This window comes from Hylaeus anthracinus, unplaced genomic scaffold (genome assembly GCF_026225885.1).
Source record: "Hylaeus anthracinus isolate JK02 unplaced genomic scaffold, UHH_iyHylAnth1.0_haploid 11982, whole genome shotgun sequence".
Lineage (NCBI taxonomy): Eukaryota > Metazoa > Arthropoda > Insecta > Hymenoptera > Colletidae > Hylaeus > Hylaeus anthracinus.
Genome location: NW_026534330.1, coordinates 7,430,162 through 7,449,837, shown reverse-complemented (window position 1 = coordinate 7,449,837; position 19,676 = coordinate 7,430,162). Strand labels below are relative to the sequence as shown.

Below are 19,676 nucleotides of genomic sequence, written 5' to 3'. Positions count from 1 at the left end.
GAAACTTCTATATCGCAGAAATTCTGATATTTCGCGAAACTTGGCTAAACAGTTCGCCAGGGAATTCAATGACGATATCAAGATATTTTTATTTTTGGAGTACAGCTGTTTCTAAGTATGCAAATTAAAGAGTACTTTTTTATATTGTCGAACAAAGTTATTATTTAGTTTAAATTTGGATTTACTGTTTCAATATGATCTTCAGAAATATAAGTTCACAAAGTTTCTTAATACTTAAAAATTATGACGATGTTTGTGTCTGACACAAGGAATGTCTGACTATTTCATCACTTCTACTACTTATAACGTACATAAGTGCACAAAATATTTGTATAAGATAAGAAAAATGTGTACTGACAATTTATAGCAAGACACGGTTTTATTATTCCATTGTATACAGTTTACATCAACGTTGGATGCCATTGTTTATAAATCTAGAAATGTTTGCAATATACTTTCTAGTCACTTCATAGGATGAATACTAACTTTTCGTAATTGTAGATCAACTGACTTTCATTACGTACAACTAAAAATAAATGACCTCAGAATATCTAACAGCAAAATAATAAAATTTTACAAAGTTTGGTCCTGCGCGACAAAAATTTAGGAAAGTGTTACAGACTCGCTGCAGCTTCAAATATTACTAAAGTTGAAAGTCAGTCGCGATTTTTCCTGGAATCTTCGACGAAACTTTGCTGAAAATGAAACGCGTAGGAATTTGAAATCGAAGTCGCAGATAGAATTCAGCGGAAGGGATTTTATTTGACCAAGGGAGAACGCTAATTCTTTTAAGGAACCAGCACAATGTGTGGGTTCTCTCATTGATCGCGGAATGCTTAATGTATGACGCCTTTCCATCTGAAATTCTGAAGATGCACGCCTGAATATAGATCCACGGTAGATCTTAAAATGGCCCCCGTACCTAAGATAACGGTTTCCTCGTGGAGCACTTTTTTCCCCTCTAATGCGAAACGTTATCTCGAGCGTTTCTATTACAGCATTGGAACGGTACTATGAATTTCAGTACGCGCAGTTGGTGTAAACTTAAACGCATATTTCCTGGCAATCACCACCGAAAAGATGTATTAAATTCACGAGCGAGGGAAAGAAAACCTGATATCTGCTGACATTTTAGCCGACAAATCGTGTAGCTTTATTTGCATCGGAAGGAATTTTCCATCAGAGGATATTTCACAAACTAGGAATAATTAATAACAGTCTGCAAATGAATGAATAATGTCGTCTTACTGATTGATCGACACTTGGCGATTTGCATTTTGTATATGGAGTTTGAAACTTTGCGTTCTTCGCTGGTGTCGATGTTCATAGGTCGATAATAGTGTACGAATTATTAACAACACGGGATGAAACTATTTCTGTTGCGGTTGTAACATTCATCTACCTGCACCTGTCAACTACTTTCACGGCTTCACCGGTTTCACAGCTGCACGTGCTAATACAGTTACGTTAATTAATTTTGTATTGAATTCTATTTCAGCACTTCCAGTTTGTCTGCATAATACTGTGGATCGAATAATTGAGATGGTTCATTTAAACAGTTTAATTTTTAATGATACTTTCCACTAAGTTTTATATATTTTCACATCTTCTATTCTTCATGTGTTTCGGTTATACATTCTTTATTGCGCATCAATTATGATATAATTTTATTAAATATATATATTATTACTCCTTTATTGGACCCATTTGTTATTCTAATGGTGATTTGCAAAATATGATCAGTTCTGGGATGTATCGCACCTCAAATATTAAAAAAATGTCTGCAACATTGATGTTTGGTCTTCCTCTATTGTAGGAGACAAGATTTACATTTACCTATACAAATAAAGATAACGGTTATCGAAACTAAACTTGAGAAAATAAATATGTATTATTTCCATAGGCTTCCAAGACTTCTCAACACAAATCACAATAGATAATTTGTACGATATTGATCATACATTCTATTTTTGTGTCATTTAAAAATTATCACTCCTACTTACAATTTTTTATTCGATATACTCTGACCATCACAGCATAAATAAAAAGCTGACCAACAGTATTAACAAATGAACAACATTTTTTTCCTACAATTCCTGACATTAACCAAAGCAACGTGCATCTGTGTTGGCGCACGTGAAGATGTCTAAACGTGTGACGTACGTTTGCGTAGTGGAAATCTCGTCGACTTTAGCTCGCCAATGAAAGCAAGCGAGGGGAGAAAGAAACATACCGAGGGTAGCGTGGAAACAGCGCAGAGTCAAACAGAGATAATACGGGGGTGAAAGAGAGACAAATCGGCGGTGGGGGGGGGGGGGGGGAGCAGAGGAGTTAGAAACACGTTTTGCTTCCTGCCGTCACCTTGAAGCCATCTCTTACCGGTTTACGAGGACACCCTTGCGAAACTTTTGGTACACTCGCACTTAAAGTCATTCTTCGAAATAGTGCGATGTAGGTACTATAATGTCTGTTACGAATACTAGCCCCAGTCGGTGGGTTGGGTTTATGACTTGCACTACTTCGCATGCCACGTTCTCGAAAGACGTGAAACGCTTAAACTCTTCCTGAAACCTTTTTCAGATGACTTCCAACCCCTCCTTTAGAGCAGAGCTCGCCCGTCAGAGTTTAAAGGCGAGTTTTCTATCGTTTCGAAGCGAACGGTCTCGCGTATAGTACCACGCATCCATGTTTTTGAGTTATTATCGACCAAAACTATAGTTCTACCAACTGGGGCACTCCGAGTTTTTTACCATACGGTTCCGCGAGTAAGGGGTTGAAAATACAGTGGAGCGTGTTTGATAACATGTAGAAAAATAGTAAAGGATTAAAAGTGCCTGTAGTCGGTACTATTATTTTTTTTTTCAAGTAATATTTGTAACCTCTGGATTAAGCCTTTAGTGTAGAAAAATGCAATCTACGTTGATCAGAGAAAAATTAAAGTTTAACGTTAATTTGCAAATAAAAGACACAATGGACGGCGAAGAATATGTTCTAAAACTTTTGCGTGCTAAAATTGTGGTACATACTGGTCAGGATTGACAACTAGAAAATGTGTTACAGGAGAATAATTAAAAACAAAGCTTTTTGTATTAAATTGAATTACATTTGTGTAATTAGCATAAGTCGAATCGTTGTTTATTTCATAGTACATTCACACCCGATATATTCTGTAAAATTTGAATTCGAGAACATTTTCCCGTCTCCAGCCGTTACATTCCTTCATCGAAAGGAACCAATGATTAGAGATATCGACTGATCGATCGGCAGACTGTTAAAGCACTCCCTGTACGTTCCATCGGGTCCCGCGAATCTGAATCACGAACCTAATCTAACCATCTGACAAGGAAAAGTGGATAATCTTTTTCACCGCTCGACCAAAAAGTGATTTCAAGCTATTTCGGTTCGGTATAAATCTAGAAACTTTCTTGACGTTGCTCGAATTGTATTTTTCTGCGCGTGTAGGAGTGATTAATTAGAGTCAGTCTTGGAATTGATCCGTTAAATATATATTGCAATTAAAATACGAATATTACGTTCTGGATATTCTGCGTTTCTCAAAGAAATTCATGTATAAATTTATTAGCGATGTAAATAAATTGTGTATGAATATTCTTACATGTTTTCCTCCTGGAAAATAATCTCCTGGTATTCACAAGACTGAAATATTCAATTACCCCACTGACATTTAATCCCACTTAACGTAATATTCTTCTTGATCTTTTAGCGTAGAACTCGAATGTTTACTTTAAGAAACAGAATTAATTAACTCATTGCGTGCCAAACCAATTTCACAGGAACGTCACTGGGAAACAACGCAGACATAGTCCTGGCACTAAAGATTTGTAAATTTCTATGCATAACTGACCTTTTTCCTGATGGCCACAGATTTATAGCTCTCATTATAATGCACATAGTGCTCCCCCATATTCGCAAGAAGCCATGCTATTAAATCTGATTTTATTTGCATTCTGGATGACACATATTGTTAGGTAGTAGTGGCCATCATTCAAATATAAATGACGTGGCCTATCGAGGAACATAGACGTCATTCATCATTTACGAATATATTAATACATAGACCTGCTACAAATTATGCTAATTTATTTTCAACGAAAGTGATCGATTGTGCACGCAAAGTGATTTATTACTTAGAATACAATGCATAGGGTGACCCATCTAATACAGGTCACCTCATTATTGTCTCTAATTGCGACGATACGGAAACTGTTTCATGCATGAAACGATTAGGTGAAGGAAGCCTTCGCTGTAGAATTTACAGGGAAACGTCAAGTTAATAAATCGTCTCTCTTTAGTGTTCTCATAGTTAAATCTATGTTGTTACTTTCCCGAAGGTGCCATAAAAATTATTTGGTACATTGCAAAACAAAGTAAAGTGTCTTCCTATTCTGAGGTTTTTGTAATTGAGGTTGACATACATATACATTCACAAACAGGGATCTGCTCCAAATTTAATTCACATTCAATTTATATTAATTTGCACCTGAGGTATAAAACAGAACACACAACATACATATTCTCTTCGTAAAAGATCCTTGCATTTTTTAATTCAAGACACTTATACCTTAAATAATTCCAATCAATTTGAATTACGAGACATCTCATAGTTGGCAGTGAATGGGTTAAGGAAAGACGTACGCGAACACGTTTCACAGCCTGGTCGACGAAAGGAGCGTGTATTCAATCACACCTAACGTATCGTTCGCGCCTCGTCCATTATCAATCGACCAGAAAAGAAAGAGAACCGGCGGTCACGTAAATATCAAAGTGTCATCAAAACAAGCTGCGCGTCGGAACGCCTGGCCAGTCGAAGGGGTAGCCCAGAGCTTTCTCGACCGTCTATCAGTCCTAAGGGGGACTTTCGCGGTTGGATTCCTTGGAGCAACGGCGGAACCCGTGTCTACGTGTGTTTTTTCCTATCCTGAGAACGTGTCTTTCGTATGAGGAAGGCGGGTCCTATGGTTCGCGATGGCGGAGGGCACGTGAACCCGGACGGGCGCATGCGAACCAACCCTAAAGCTCACGGCAATCGAGAAAGGATGCCATCTCTCTCTCTTTCCCCCTAACGGGGGACTCGATCACCCCCTCCGCGCCATCCCCTTTCTCACCCTCTCGTTTCAGTCTCGTCGCTGGCGAGCCGGGTAGACCGCTTGTGTGCCAGTCCGCTCCGAGATTCCGGCGCGAATCGTTCTTCTTCGTCGCGGTGTCAAGCCAAGCCTAGATGGATGTTGCTGAACCGCATTCCCGTGTCAGCGATTTACTTCGTCGCGCAGCTGCTCCTCGCCCGTCCAGCCATCGTGGAAGGTCAGTGATGAAGCTCTTAGCGTCATTAACTCGTCTCGATAACGACACCGGTCCTTGGAAACGTACGGGGATGGTCCAGTGACACGTGTGACTCATCGCAGACGATCCCAAAGCCTAGTGATATACAGGACAGCTCGCCAGGGCTACCTCGCGTGGATCAAATCTTGCGATTAGGATTGATTTCGGAGGATGGTGTGTTTTAGAAATGGTTGTCAGTTTTGGTGGATCGGGAGGTGAGAACTCTGGCGAGCTGCAATTTTGTCTGCGAGTGAAGTCGTTGATATTTGATTGATGGATTTCGAGCGTCGAGTGTTACAGCTGATGACGTGACACGCGTGACTCATCAGCATGTAAGGACGATTCAAAGTGCACTTTTCGCGTTCGAACCTGGTGATACGTTTGAAAAAGTTCGCCAAGGTTCCATCGCGAGGATTAAATGTCACATATTCGTTAAATTTTAAAGATTGTGTGTCTCGAAAAGCGTTATCTGTTTTGGTGTACCTCGAGGTGTAAACTTTGGCGAGCTGCAATTTTGCCTGCATTGAGTAAAGGGACGCCGGGTGTTGAGTGCGCCAGAACACGTGTGATTCATCAGCATGTAGATCGTCTTCCGATCTTTCTGCAGTTTTCACGTTAGAACCTGAAGACGCATTCAACAATCGAGAATTCAGTCCCACGCTTGAGTTATATCTGACCAAATCTAACCCATCCTGTTTGGAATAGAGTTATTCGCCCCCGCGTGCTTGGAGGTGTGTATTCTGGCGAGCTGGAAATTCATCTACGTAACTCCGGAAGCTGAGGGTCAAACATGCCCAGTAGGCAACGTGACGCGACACGCGCGGGCTCATCGGCATGTAGATGATCTCAGCAACGTGATTAGTTACGCGTGCAGTTTCCGTGTTGGGAAACTAGGGACAGCTCGCCACGGTTCCGCCATGGGGATTGAATGTTTAAAGGCGTCCTAACTGGAATAACGTTTCCCGTACCCGTGTGCCTGGAGGTGTGAACTTTGATGAGCTGCAGTTTGTTTCTGTTTCGAGTGGAGCCGCTGAGGCTCTGTCGTGGAAGCTGAGACGTGGAGGGAGACTCTATCGAGGACGGGACCAGTGGGTTTCTGAAGTTTGTCGAAAGCGTTCGATGACACGTGTAATTCGACAACTCGTAAATTATCCCAGGGATTCGATAACGTGCATGGTTAGAATTTATTGACTCTAGACAGGTCGTCAAGGTTTCACGGGTAGCGAATATCGCAACTATACTTAGGATCCTAGAATCGTGATGAAATAGTGCAGTTTTCGCGTTATAACCTAGTGACGCGATCGAGACAGGCGAGGATCTACCAGGGGGATTGAACGTCGTCACTACGTTGAATCTTTACTATCACCCGAGGTACCGTTTTCTGTCTCCGTGCATCTATAAGGGTGAATTCTAGCGAGCAGCAGTTTTACCTGCGTGGAGTGAAAGGTTAAATGTCAAGGTAGCCTTGGTGTCAAACCAGTAGACAATGTAACGTGGCACGTGTGACCCATCGGCGTGTGAATTACCTTAAATCACGATTTGTATCGTTTTTGTATCCTTGCGATAAATTAGAGACATTGCTTCCAGGGTTCACAATGAGAATTTAGTCTGAGACCTTAATATTTATTAAAGATCTACCTGTGAAAGCGTTCCTCTATTTCTATGTGTCCAAAGATGTGAACTCTAGCAAACTACAATTTTATCTGGGTCAAAGGAATGAACTATACTAGCAGCAAATGTGACGTGACACGTGCCACACATCGGTACCCAGGTGATTCTAGGAACGAGATCGAATTCATGTCAAGTTTCAGCTTTAGAACCATAACGTTAATCGTTACAGATAGTTCGCCAATATTTCACCAGGGGGATCGAATTTCTCAAATATATTGAATCTTTTCTCATGTCAGCGATGACGTTATTTGTTCTCCTCGGCGGTGTGAACTTTGGCAGGTTGCAATTTTATCTGCGTGAGACTATGGATATCGGGAGGAGCTCGAGGTGAAACGTGACCGATCGAACGCAATCGTTGCAACTCAATTTCTGAAGTTAAGAACACGTCACGTCACGTGAGACGTGCGACTCATCGAGACGTAGATGATATCATGAACGCTGTCAATTATGTGTTCACTCAAGTTCGGTCGGTTATGTGTTCGTTAAGGTTTCGCTATGAAAATTAGATTCAGCACCTACCTTAAATGTGTAAGAATTGAGATGATTTGTGATCTAGTGTATCAATATTACGAATATTGTGAATATTGTGAATTTTAGCTAGGCGCAATTTTATTTTTGTCAGAAATTTGTCAGAATTTTATTTTAATCAGAGTTCCTGATTACTTTGAGACCATTCAATGACATTTTTAACTTATCTAGATAGAGGATAATCGAATAAAAAAGATTACTTGTACGTCCAATTTCCTCATTAGAACCTACTAACACGTTCAAGACATCTCGCCAAGAGAATGAGTGTGTAAACTACGTTGAACTTTTGCTCCTCTCTACGTTCTTCCACCTGCCTAGGTGTGAATTCTGGCAAACTCCAATTTTATCTGCTCAGAGTGAAATCGTGGACATCGAGGGGAGCCGAGGGTCAATCGAACTCTGTACGTTGCCTTTGAGTCTCTGAAGTTTGTCGGCGGCTTTCAATGATACGAAGTGACGTGACTCGACGCTGAACCAAGTGAAAATGTAGCCCCAGCGACGGGTGGATGCAGGATCGTCTCGACGATGACCTGTCTGCGAGCCTTTTCGTCGACACGCGGAACGATAACGCGGAGCAACGGAGTGGCGTGTAAATTTGGATAATTCCCTCGTTTATTTTCCTTTGAGTCGCTCGTTGAGGTATAACGAGTACACGAGAGCGTTTCAATTTCCCCTGCGAAAGCAGCTTTTCAATCTACGCCGCGAAATGAATTCTGAAGTCTCGTTAAATCGCGCCTAGCTCCTTTTCTCACCGGTTCAATCTTCGGATAAGAATGAATTTCGCACTTCGACTCGTCGATATCCTACCGAAGGATTGACGCAGAGGTGTTGTTGGCGTTAAGTGACGAACGACAAGCACTAGTTTCGTCGAGTTTTTTGGATAATTGTTAGAGAAGAGAAAAAAAGTAAATTTACTGCTATTTTATGATATTAATTTTGACGTTTTTACAGGCGTTAGTGTTACATTGCAGATAAAATCCTATACTTTTAATTTTGGGTTGAAACCAAATGTGTTGTGCATGGCGTAATTTTTTATGAAGACTGAATCTAGTGTGATATATGTGAAGGCTGTGCACACGAGACATGTGTAGATATAAATCCATCACGTTTGTATTACAACTGTGATGTTTTTGTTGTTTTAATTTTATGGCGGACAGGTTCACCCGTCACTTCTCCGCAGAAGCTGAAATTAAATCACGTTTAAAAGTAAATTTACATGAAATTTAAATATGTTTTAGTTTCTCTTCGTTGTTAATAACGCGAATACACAGTCGTTATTTATTTTAACGTAGTTTTCCCTACGTGTAAATGGCCACGGGAAATATCTTCTCGTTAGGACAATATAGTTTGTGTTTGGCATTATCTCTGTCATCGAGAATAACCCGCGAAGTTCGCACCGGATCGTTTGGACTGCGATATCTCCACGATTCGCATTCACGATTTCTCTCGTCGACGCGCGATTATCCCTCGATATCGCGGTACATCATTTATCCCCTCGGCCCATAGAACCGTCGAATTTTCGGAAAGGCGAGAAACCTTAGCAGCAGGCCAGGAAACTTTTGTCCGTATCCAAGAGAGGCTTCTGGCGCTACGCTTACCCTCTGACAATAAGGGATGGGTAGGGGAAGCGACTGCTTGCGAAGCTTCCACCTTTTTCGTCGTCCTTTTTCTCCCGCCTTTCTACTTTATTCGAGGAACTTCCCCATGGACCGGAAATCTGCTCGCACCGGGTGCCAAAAAATCGCTGGCACCCGTAACGATGCTCATTTAATTTGAGGCCAACGAATGCTATCGCGGGTATCAGGGACGCGCAGCATACGACCTTCAGGGATCCGTCGAACATCACTTTTAGTGTCATAAAAATACTATAAAATGAATCGAGAAGATACTTTGATAAGAACGTTCCAACCTGGTTATAAACGACAAATTGAAGATGGATAGGCCATATATTAATATGGACGGTTGCAAATTCAACGGAATTTTGTTTATACATGTATAAGTAAACATAACAAATTTCAAAAGTTTATATCACTTACGTTAGCTGAAAAAATATCATGAATATTGTTTCGATACCGGTAAGAGAAAAAAGACGTAATCCCTTAATTTTACTATCCAAAATAATAATAAAAATGCAAGACCCTTCAAGATCAATTACTCGTGTAATAAGAAAACAGTAAGTCCTTTACCATTTTCTGATTCGATAATTTGTTACCGAGATATAAGCGATTGAGTTTCACCGATGGGACTCTCGACTCGGGCCATGCGTATCCGCGATTGTTTACCTCTCGGTTGCGCGCGCGTGCTCCCGCACGTGACTATGCGCTCGCGCGCACCCGCACGAGACTAAGCGGTCGCGCGCACTCGGCTCGTGCCCATGTGTTCGCGCGCGTGGAAACTTTGACTGCCAATATCTCCAGAACGAAGCCTCGTATCGAGAAATGGAAAAGGACATTTCGATTCGTATTGACACTAGGTATTCAACTTCGTGCAGCACGTGCTTTTTCTAGGGTTAAAGTGTCGTTGTTAATCAATTTAACGATATAACCTGTGATAGAAACAATTATAACTTTGACAATTTAAAAATATTTTTTATACAATTTAGTGGAAATATTTTAAAAGCCTTAAACAACGAGAATGTGAAAGAAAAAAATTATTTTTTAAGCTGGAAAAACAGAGTACCGCTTTAACAATTCATTCAATTAAAAATAACCGATTCAATAATTCGAATAGAATTTCGCCAATATCGGCATAGTGATTTCACCCAGTGACTACGTTAAAATGGTCCACTTCTGGCGAATGCTTATGGAAGGGCGGCCCTATTTGTTTACTTTGCTTGCCAGTGAAGGAGAATCGCGCCCCTGACGCATGGAACTATGATAAACGTCCATTAAAGCGTCCAATTCCATTATAGCGATCGCTTAATTCAGTTACGCGGTCGACTTCATAACTCAATCCGTTGCCGCGAGTCTCCACGTAGAACGGATCCAAATACGATGAAGGATCCAGGAGGCGAATCCAATTACAATAAGTATTCCCTAAGTGAAATGTCTTGTTTATCAGATCAGCTCGTTCAGACCTGAAAGTGAGTTCTTCGAGCGATGGTTCTTCATATAGCCTCGATCGAGAACTCTTAAGTTTGTCCATTAAGTAGTAACATAGAAACGTCGAATCAGTCGTAATCTGCAGCCGCATTCTGCTGGTTAATCTCATGATTTTTAGCAGCTTTCTGACTGGTTCCCAATCCTGATTCGTTACCGACTGTTTTACGTGAAATTTAAAAATTAAACATGTCTTTGTAGCAAAGTGAAAACGTTAAGTGTATATTTGTAATTAGTATTCTAATATTACTATTATTTTTATGTATTTTTACTTAGTAATCTAAAATTTTTACTTGGTAGGTATCATTCTGTTCGAAATTACATTCTGTTAAAAAAGTTTTAACTCTACTTATTTTTTCTGACTTTGATGATATAATAAAATCTTCATGTACAGTGCTAGGTACGGTCCACGTTGACAGAACTGTTGTTACCTGTAGTATGGATGATTGATGCCTAATTACAGTTCACTTTGTGTCAAATTACTGCGAAACTCGTCAATGTATGTTGAGGCGTTCATAATGTCATTGAGGAAGACAAAAATTATGGACCACGATACATATTCCTCATTGTGTTTGACTAGTCATCTGATTAAGTTTCAAATTTGATGCACAAATCGAAACAAATTTAAAACGAGAAGGTTGCTTGAATCAACCGGAACGCATACTAATAATAAGTGTACGCTTAACTCGTGTGAACAATCTTCGCGGCCATAAATAATGGGTAAAGTTGTTTAATTTAAGGATTTCAATGGTGAGAAACAGGCAGGTGCGAAGATTCGTAGATAGTGCCGCGTACTGCAGTGTGGTTTTCACTACTGTTCGTACACCGCAGTTAAATTGGGTACATAAACATCAAATCGACCATGCCTTTAGTATTATAACTCATTATTATGGAATTTGTTATGCCAATAATTTAGTACAAACATAGACAATTTTTTGGATTAATCGCGTATTTTTGAACGTTGTTACAGGACACTTGGTTGCATACTATATTCGTATATCTCTTTTATCTCGTCAAAATACGTTCATCATCAAAGTAGTATCCATCTATTACGATGTTAAGAAAACATCATTATATTCACGAAGCTCATTACGTTTCTCAATTTTTTAATTAAAGTATAAAATGTAATATTTGCATGCTTACATACACTTTTAATTAAATTTTACAGGTTTCGCAGATATACTCTTTTGACAATGTTTTCTACAGGAAGAAATTTGCATAAAAATTTCATAACGAAAAATATTCTTGTTATGCGTACATTAAATGCATAGCGCAATATTTTCCCTCGATAAAATCTGTCGCAGACAGTGAGAAGTTGAACGACGAAGTTCGCCGTCACGCCTGCTTCAAATTAACGGAACAGGAACAACTTGTTTGCGTTGTTCGTGTTGTGCTTGCAGATATGCGTCTGCTTCTTAAAATGCGGTAGAGTCGTCCTCGATTTCAGGGCTTTTAAATTCTAATAATCAAAACAATTTTTGAGTCTCGAGCAAGCTTGTATTTACATTTTGGTCTTTGAAGGCTTCTTTAAATCAATAAAATTGTCCTCCTTGTTTCTGTTAATATTTTCGAAGATTAATCGAAGCGAACGAAAGAATATTACTAGGACCGAATGAAAAATGTTGGAGATGTGAATAATTACTATTGGAAATCTGTGCGAATACTGCTGGAGATACGGCTGGGATGTTATTTGACATGAAGACCGATATTTGACGACATTTTGCAAATATGTGAGGACTATCATTGACGGATAAGTCTTTCTATTTATTCAGTTTATTGACTGAGAGCTGATATTACTAGGATTGAAAATTTTGTAGCTAGTGAATTGCTGTTATTTGTGGATTTTTTAAAAATTGATTTATTGGCAATACTGGGACAGATGATTGAGTACAGCTTCAAAGCTGTAATTAATCATTGAAATTAATAAATGGCAAAATGCCGTCGATTGATAAAGAAAATGAATGTTCATCTTAACCACTTACTTAAGTTGGAGACCGAGTACTGAATGTTCAGTTTCCTTTTTGATAATCTTACAATTTTATTAGTAAAGGGAATATTAGATAATCGATGCTATTTTTGTATTCATTTTATTTGACATTTTGCTTTATCATAAATGATTTTGTTTACAGTTGCTTAATGCCCATCTCTACGAATTTATGAACCTACAGTGCATTGTTAGGGTCGCATTATTGTAAACGCGAACAAGCTCGAATCATTTCAATCTACCGAATCAATCAATATCCTGGAAGCAAGAGATCGTTCGCCTGATTTTCGGGGCAGAACGTCTTGTGGTAGTTGTATATTAATGACCGCTCCGTGCCCATACAGTCAGCATACAATGGAGTTCCGCAAACAATGCAGCGCATAGATTCGGGTGACTCAATCACGGTAGCCTAATTTCATGAGATGTTGGGTTAAGGCACATCCTACATGTTCCACAGTGCTTGATCAGACTTTTCGATAAAATATCTTGAACGCGAAAAAAGATACAAATACTTGTGTCACTAAGTTAATAGAATAAAATATCTGAATATTAAAGTAGAAACTTTGGACATTGTAAAATTAACAATATTGGAATTTTCGTTGCTTGTCAGTTGGAATAAAAAATATTTTCAGTAACATAACGATACTTATATATATTTAACCATTCGTCAGTAGTTATAATAATAATGATAACATAATTAGTTATATCTTATAAGTCTTCCCTAAGCCATAATAGCGTACCAAAAACTAACATGTAATACAATACTAACTGAAAAAGAAATAATATCTCTGTTGCTCCGTAAGTCTAGACAGACGTTGGAAAATCCACGTAAATAGAAAGCAGATTTCTGGAATATACTATCTACCATCCTGAAATTCGTTCTCAGCGAACAAACTTTGTAACAGCCAGCCAGATAAACTAAGAACTATGTCCATTGTTATTTGTTATTCTAGAGATTCACAGTAACATTAAGGGCGTTTCGTTTCATACACAATTTCTTGCAAACTGTCATCTCTTAACGTTCTATAAACCCTTTAATAAAAAAAAAAATATTTTCTTTTCTTTTAGTTCCGCTTAATCGACGTTTTCTCGCTTGGTTAACTTCATATGAATATTATTTTGTTCTGATTCAAAATATAAGTTCCTTTTCACAAAGCACTGAAATCTACAAATACCTTTTCACACTTGTAAAATAAATTTGTCTTTTACCTACGTATAGTCGTGAAATTCGTGTATATTACACTTTATTATTTACATTCTTCGAGTAGTATAAAATTGTTAAATTTATTTGACGGCATTGAATGAGCCCATTCGATTAATAAACACCTACAGTATAATTCAGCACTTCCATCAGAGAAATATTATTATCCACATGCGCTAGTATGCGAATACACCACAAAAAAGACCAGTTTCATAATACACTTTCTATCGATTTCACTTGCGTTCGATTTGGTATATCGCTTAATTCGCTGATTGCATGCATCTCACGCAGAGCATGTCATCGAGGCTCCTTTTAGCCATTTCATTTTGTATCAATTCGCGAATCAAATTATAAAACTGTTTGGCGTAACCAAATTTCTTTGACATGTTTCAATTTGCGTAATACTATCGGCTTTTACCGGATATAAAACGTAATCGCTAATCGGATTGAAAGCGTAATTTAAGAGACTGTAACAATGGATATCAAAAACGTTATTAAAGTGTCGTCGATTCGAGGATACAGTACACTTTTCAGCTCGACAAAAGCTTGTGAAATACAAAATAAAACATTTTTTAGATTTTATTGCAAGCTTTATACTGCTATACGGCATCTAGGATGGGATCAGTTTAAAAGTCTGTAATTTATAAAAGAATTAAGCATTCTTTCCGTGGAAAAATATGAGAGAATTCTACGTTGTAAACGTTTGAGTATTATTTTTTTTTAACTTCAACTAGTTTAGTAATTTTTGATACTTGTTCCGCCACAAAGTACCTCTTTCTTTCAACTTGATATCCCACAACTCTACAAATTCGACTCGCCTAAATCAAAAATTGAACCACGGCAGCGGAGATGTCAGAAACAATGAAATTTTCGGTAGGAAACGCACCGGCACAAAAGCCCTCTCCAACAACGAGACTTCCATTTTATTCCCACTAGTGCTGTTCCGTGTTTATCTAATTGTACACCCCTATCTCAGTTGCTTGGAAGTTGCGTTGAACTGCTTCTGGTGCCAGTCGGTAGACGTAACGACCGAGAGCTGCCTTAAGACGTTAAGTTCTCGCTGGTTACAAAATGGATTCCCTGCAGTTCAAGAGCGACGTTGCCAGTCGTCCATCGCGATTCTTCGAAGAATGGCCTTGAATAATTGAACGATTCGCGCTGGAGACAGAGGACAGCCACTCTTTATTTCGGCGTAGACAATTGCAACAGGGTCGACTGGTCTATTGGAATTTTTTTCTGATGATACTGAAGCTTCTTATTCATTAGTCGTTGAATAGAAATACGAATTATAGAATATAAGGGTACTCTATGATGGATGGGAGAAGATACGTAGTCCAACCACTTTAGAAATAGAAGATAATAATTATGAAAGAAGGGGTTCCAAAACAGAGTTTTGAGTCTATATTTTTTTTTTAAATAAAACCCAAATTACAAAGAATATATTTAATTTTACTTATTCTAAGTGGAAGTATACATGATCGTAATTAAACCTAAAAGGTTTCGACTTAAATCCATTTAAGTGTCCATCACGACTATCCTGATAGGAGTATTAAAAATTGTGATTCCGAAGCTACATTTGGAAAACCCTTTAGTATATGATACCTTTCATCTAAAAGGTCTCCCCGTCTGTGTTTCTAGCTATTTATAACCAGTTTTGCAGGAAAGCTCCTTCAAAGTAGAATATCTCGAAGTACTGCAGCGAATAATTGAACGATTCACGGTGGGAGACAGAGGGCGCGCATTATTACAGGAGCCACTCTTTATTTCGGTGTACCGTGGACAAATGCAACGTATCGAACTTCCGTCCCGCTTAATTTATGGCGATGGGATTAGGGGAGTGAAACGACGAAGGAGAGAGCGGAAAATGGCAATTCTGCAGTGCGGGTAACTATCCCTGTTCCCCTTCTTCGCCCACACGAATCCAAACGAGTTCAGACGCTTAAGAGGCGAACCGTCTCTCCTGACCATCGTGAAATATCACTGCTAAGAGAAAGAAACGACGCCCCCGTCCCTCGCGGGGTTGACAAAAACAGTGGCAATAAAACTCGACGAGGGTCCCTGCGTACACCATCGAAGTGGAGAATACGTTCGGGCGATTACCTTTACTGGCAATGCTTTCGTGCACGCTGGAAAATCTCTACGGGTCGCGTTGTTTTATTGGAATGCTTATTTTCATACTTAGGGTACGGATACTTGGCATTTGTGTTAGGAATTGTTGACATTGTGTTGTATAAGTAAGTGAATGAGAAACACGAGTCAGACACGTCGTATGAAAGAGCGCAAGGAATTTTATATCTGATTATGGCACACACGATCCTACAGTAAATCGTAGGCCAAAGGGTTAAGAGCCTTCAACTCACACCATGGAAATTATATCGTTTCGACATCGGTTCTATCGGCCAATTCGTTCGGGTGCTTACATCGAGTTTTTGATACGATGAGTAAATGAAATATTCAATGGTGGTGTACACGTATGCGGAGCAATTAAAAATACACATAGTTTCCGATCGAAAACTGGTACTTTCGCTGGTCACGATAGCCTCCTTAAATTCGTGTTTAATCGACACTGCTCGATCGCCTCACAATTCAGGTCTAATTGTTCGTAAATTGCATATCGACCGGTTTGTGGTCGATACACTCATTATTCGTGGCCCACAGCTTTCTTGCCGCCACGAAATTACGAGTCCTCCCGCGCGACCATTGACCCGACGCGATCTTTTGTTGGATGAACTTTGCGAGTTGCATCGACAACGATAATTGTAGATTGGCTACAGGAAAGTTTGTTTCATGTGGCACCTTCATTGCCATCGAGCCACCTCACAATGTGTTAGGCTATTCCTTTGGGTGAAAGATTTATTGGTTCAAATGAAAATTAATTAAATTTTTATTATTATCTTGCTTCACTTAGTGCGTGAAATGTTGTGTATTATTGTTTGTTCCTCCAATGAACAAGTATGGAGTACAACCGTTGCTATTTGAGGCTACGTTGTACAGCGTCGTGTCGGTAGATTGTCTAGGAATTTCGTCACCATTACAGTTCATCATGAACTTGATGACACGCTGATAAATAGATGATTATCACAAGACACGTATCAATATCAGTAAGGGACCTGTTGCGTCCAAAATTAATCAGGTCAGTGCTATCAGAATCCTCCTGCCTCAAGCCTAAATTCTCCTCCAAAACATCATGTTCTGGGATTCTTGGATATTAGATCTGTCATTGCACGCTTTCACAAACTCCAGAATAATATTCACAATACATCACTAAACAAAAACATAAGACATGAAAGCTTTTCCTCTGCTGAGTCGTATATTTTTAAAGTATATCACTCCCTCGTACATAAACGTACGAATTACGTATATCTACACTAATAATCAAGTGAAACACATGCCAATAAGAATAGTTTCAAATTAAACTCAATACAAAATCTCACTGGATGAAACACATATAGAACGGATCGAAACATCATCAAAATGACGTTCAGAATCCAGTGAACATATTACGTTGTACTGAATATTGTATACAATACAATATGCTCAATCAATGGCTGCTTTTGTGTTACGAACGTATACACAAAGCCATCATTGCGTCATGTGTTTACCATGTGTACGCTATTCGATCGTGAACTGACCCTCGCAATATTAATTTAGCCGTGAGAGCAGCGATACGTTACGATTAAGATCACCACTCTCGAATCTGTGCCGCAACAGTGGCCATGCTCGTGTCACGGATCATTGGTCGCCAACCACCTGTTTATAATTGATCAGCTGATTAGCGTTGGAGCACCTTCCTGAAAGAAACGGTGAAGCTTGAATTATCTAACGAAATTCGAGTGCAGGTAGACTGGTGAAGTTGATGCTGGTGGACAGCAATAGAAGTAGAATAGTAGGAGTACTGGATCATAACTGTGTGAGAGGAAAATTACAGGTACAATACTGAAGATTCCCTTCTTTATGCAATAATAAATTAGAAAACTGGTAAAAGAAAAGTGTAAAATGTAAAACATGAGAGTAGTGTAACTATTATAATGCATAAATGTACGAGTCTTCAGTGATATCTATCAATGGTTATTTTTAAAAGGGTGGTTTGTCAACAGTGTCCTTTGAAAGTTCAAACTGGAAGAATGAACTATTGTACAAAGAGCTCTGGGTGACATGTGTTACATATACTGCGACTGCGTTATGGACTTTCATTCTATACACGTCTAAATGTATGTCAAACAATCCCTCATAGTTGCCATACAAACTTCAACAAATAAACTCCTGTAACACTGGAGAAGTTACTGTTTTATGAACAGGGTATGCTCCCCCAGTTCAAAGATAGAATTCATAAAAGCAAGGATCGCGTATTAAAACTCAAATGTTCAACACCATTACCCCTGCATCTGTATTACTTTATATCTCGAATCGAATCGGACTTGAACGGACCTCAACCAAGACTGGCCAGTGTATCGATATAACGTTCGACACGATTAGTGACACATATAGACGTAGCATGAGTTGTACGATGATTTTATAGACTTAGGCGCCTTTGTTATGATAACGAGTTTCACAGGAAACCTAGACGAAAACACTGATTACTGGTGACCAATGTCAGTATGCTTGGTGTACGTGTTGGAAGGTGTTTGAAAGGCGAGGGATCCGAAGCGAAACGTCCACGGCCTGAGAACAGAAGGAAACCTGGACCTTCTGGTTCGAGGTCCCTTGGAGGGGTGACGCCGTCATGCATTCTAGTTGGCCGAGCTGCGCCATGGTACATATGTAAGGACCTCAATGAGAAGCGGTATATCCGCGACAACTTCGTCAGTAGTTTAAATTGGTACCGCGGGGGTTGGCACAGACACCAGTGAAGGTTTTCCTCCCTTCAATGCTCCAAGCGACTTTGGTAAGACTGGCGGAAGCGGTAATATAGCCAGTGCTGCAGGCTGGAGGTACCGAATACTTGAACTGTGGTTTTAGTTCCAATACTTGACCCTTGAACTGTTGATGCAGAAAAATTTCATTGGGGCAAAAGGAGGCGATTGGTTTAGGCGATCCTGATGACGAATCGGTGGACCATACGAAGCCGTTTCACATGGACAAAGGTGGTAATCAGAGTAACTCGATCAACTTGAGTGAAACTCGAGATCACGTCCATGCGGGTTGGTCCTCCGAAGCCTTTGAGACTGATCCACGTTAAAATAGCGGGATAATTCGTCGAAATATTGTAAGTGGACCAGAAACAATCTTCTGATGATGTTTTTACCTATATTTCTTTCAGGATTATTTAGAACATTTATAAACAAGGACACTGCTATAATTTCGACAATATATTTTAGATGAACTAGGAAGAATATTCTGGGTCATGCATTTGCCTACATTTTTTTCAAGATCACTCAAAAGTTCTTTAGACGAGGAGACACTATATAAATTGTGCAAGTACAGTTAGTCCAATAAACATTTATGCTCTCTATGTTTGTTGAGGATATTTATCTAAATTAAAGATTTTCCCAAATAAATTTTCATTATAAACATGTATATGTTAAATGCACATGAGTATGTTCCAATTGTTTAGAATAATATACATTTCGAGCAATGATTCAGTCGAGAGGCAATGCCAATATCGTAAATTAAACAATATTATTCACAAGTTTTGCTGTTGCATTGAACGGAATATGAACAATTCTTCCTGGCGCACTGAAATTACAAATCGAGAGGAAAGTGTCGTTTTTATCAAGAAACGCTGATCTATTTCGCATAAAAACAAGGCAGAGTTAATATACCAGTTTAGAAGGAACGCAGCTGCCAGTGATTATATTATCGCGAACATTAAATGGCAGCGGGAGTAATATGAAATGAGAAAGTGTAAGTCGTT

General features: G+C 39.2%; 1 protein-coding gene across 7 annotated transcripts in view; it reads left to right on the top strand.

The window, feature by feature from the left end:
- Nucleotides 1-19,676, top strand: part of LOC128886163 (neurotrimin) — a 318,713-nt gene that overhangs the window by 116,936 nt on the left and 182,101 nt on the right. For 2 of the 7 annotated variants that reach the window (XM_054140808.1, XM_054140807.1), the window contains exon 1: nucleotides 5,147-5,322. The exons of 1 other annotated variant lie outside the window; for it this stretch is intronic. In XM_054140808.1, the coding sequence (XP_053996783.1) occupies nucleotides 5,244-5,322 (79 nt within the window). In that variant the 5' untranslated portion in view covers nucleotides 5,147-5,243. Of the gene's footprint in view, nucleotides 1-5,144; nucleotides 5,323-19,676 lie in introns of those variants that run through there. 4 more of the 7 variants (XM_054140805.1, XM_054140806.1, XM_054140802.1 and 1 more) reach the window with 4 other exon arrangements.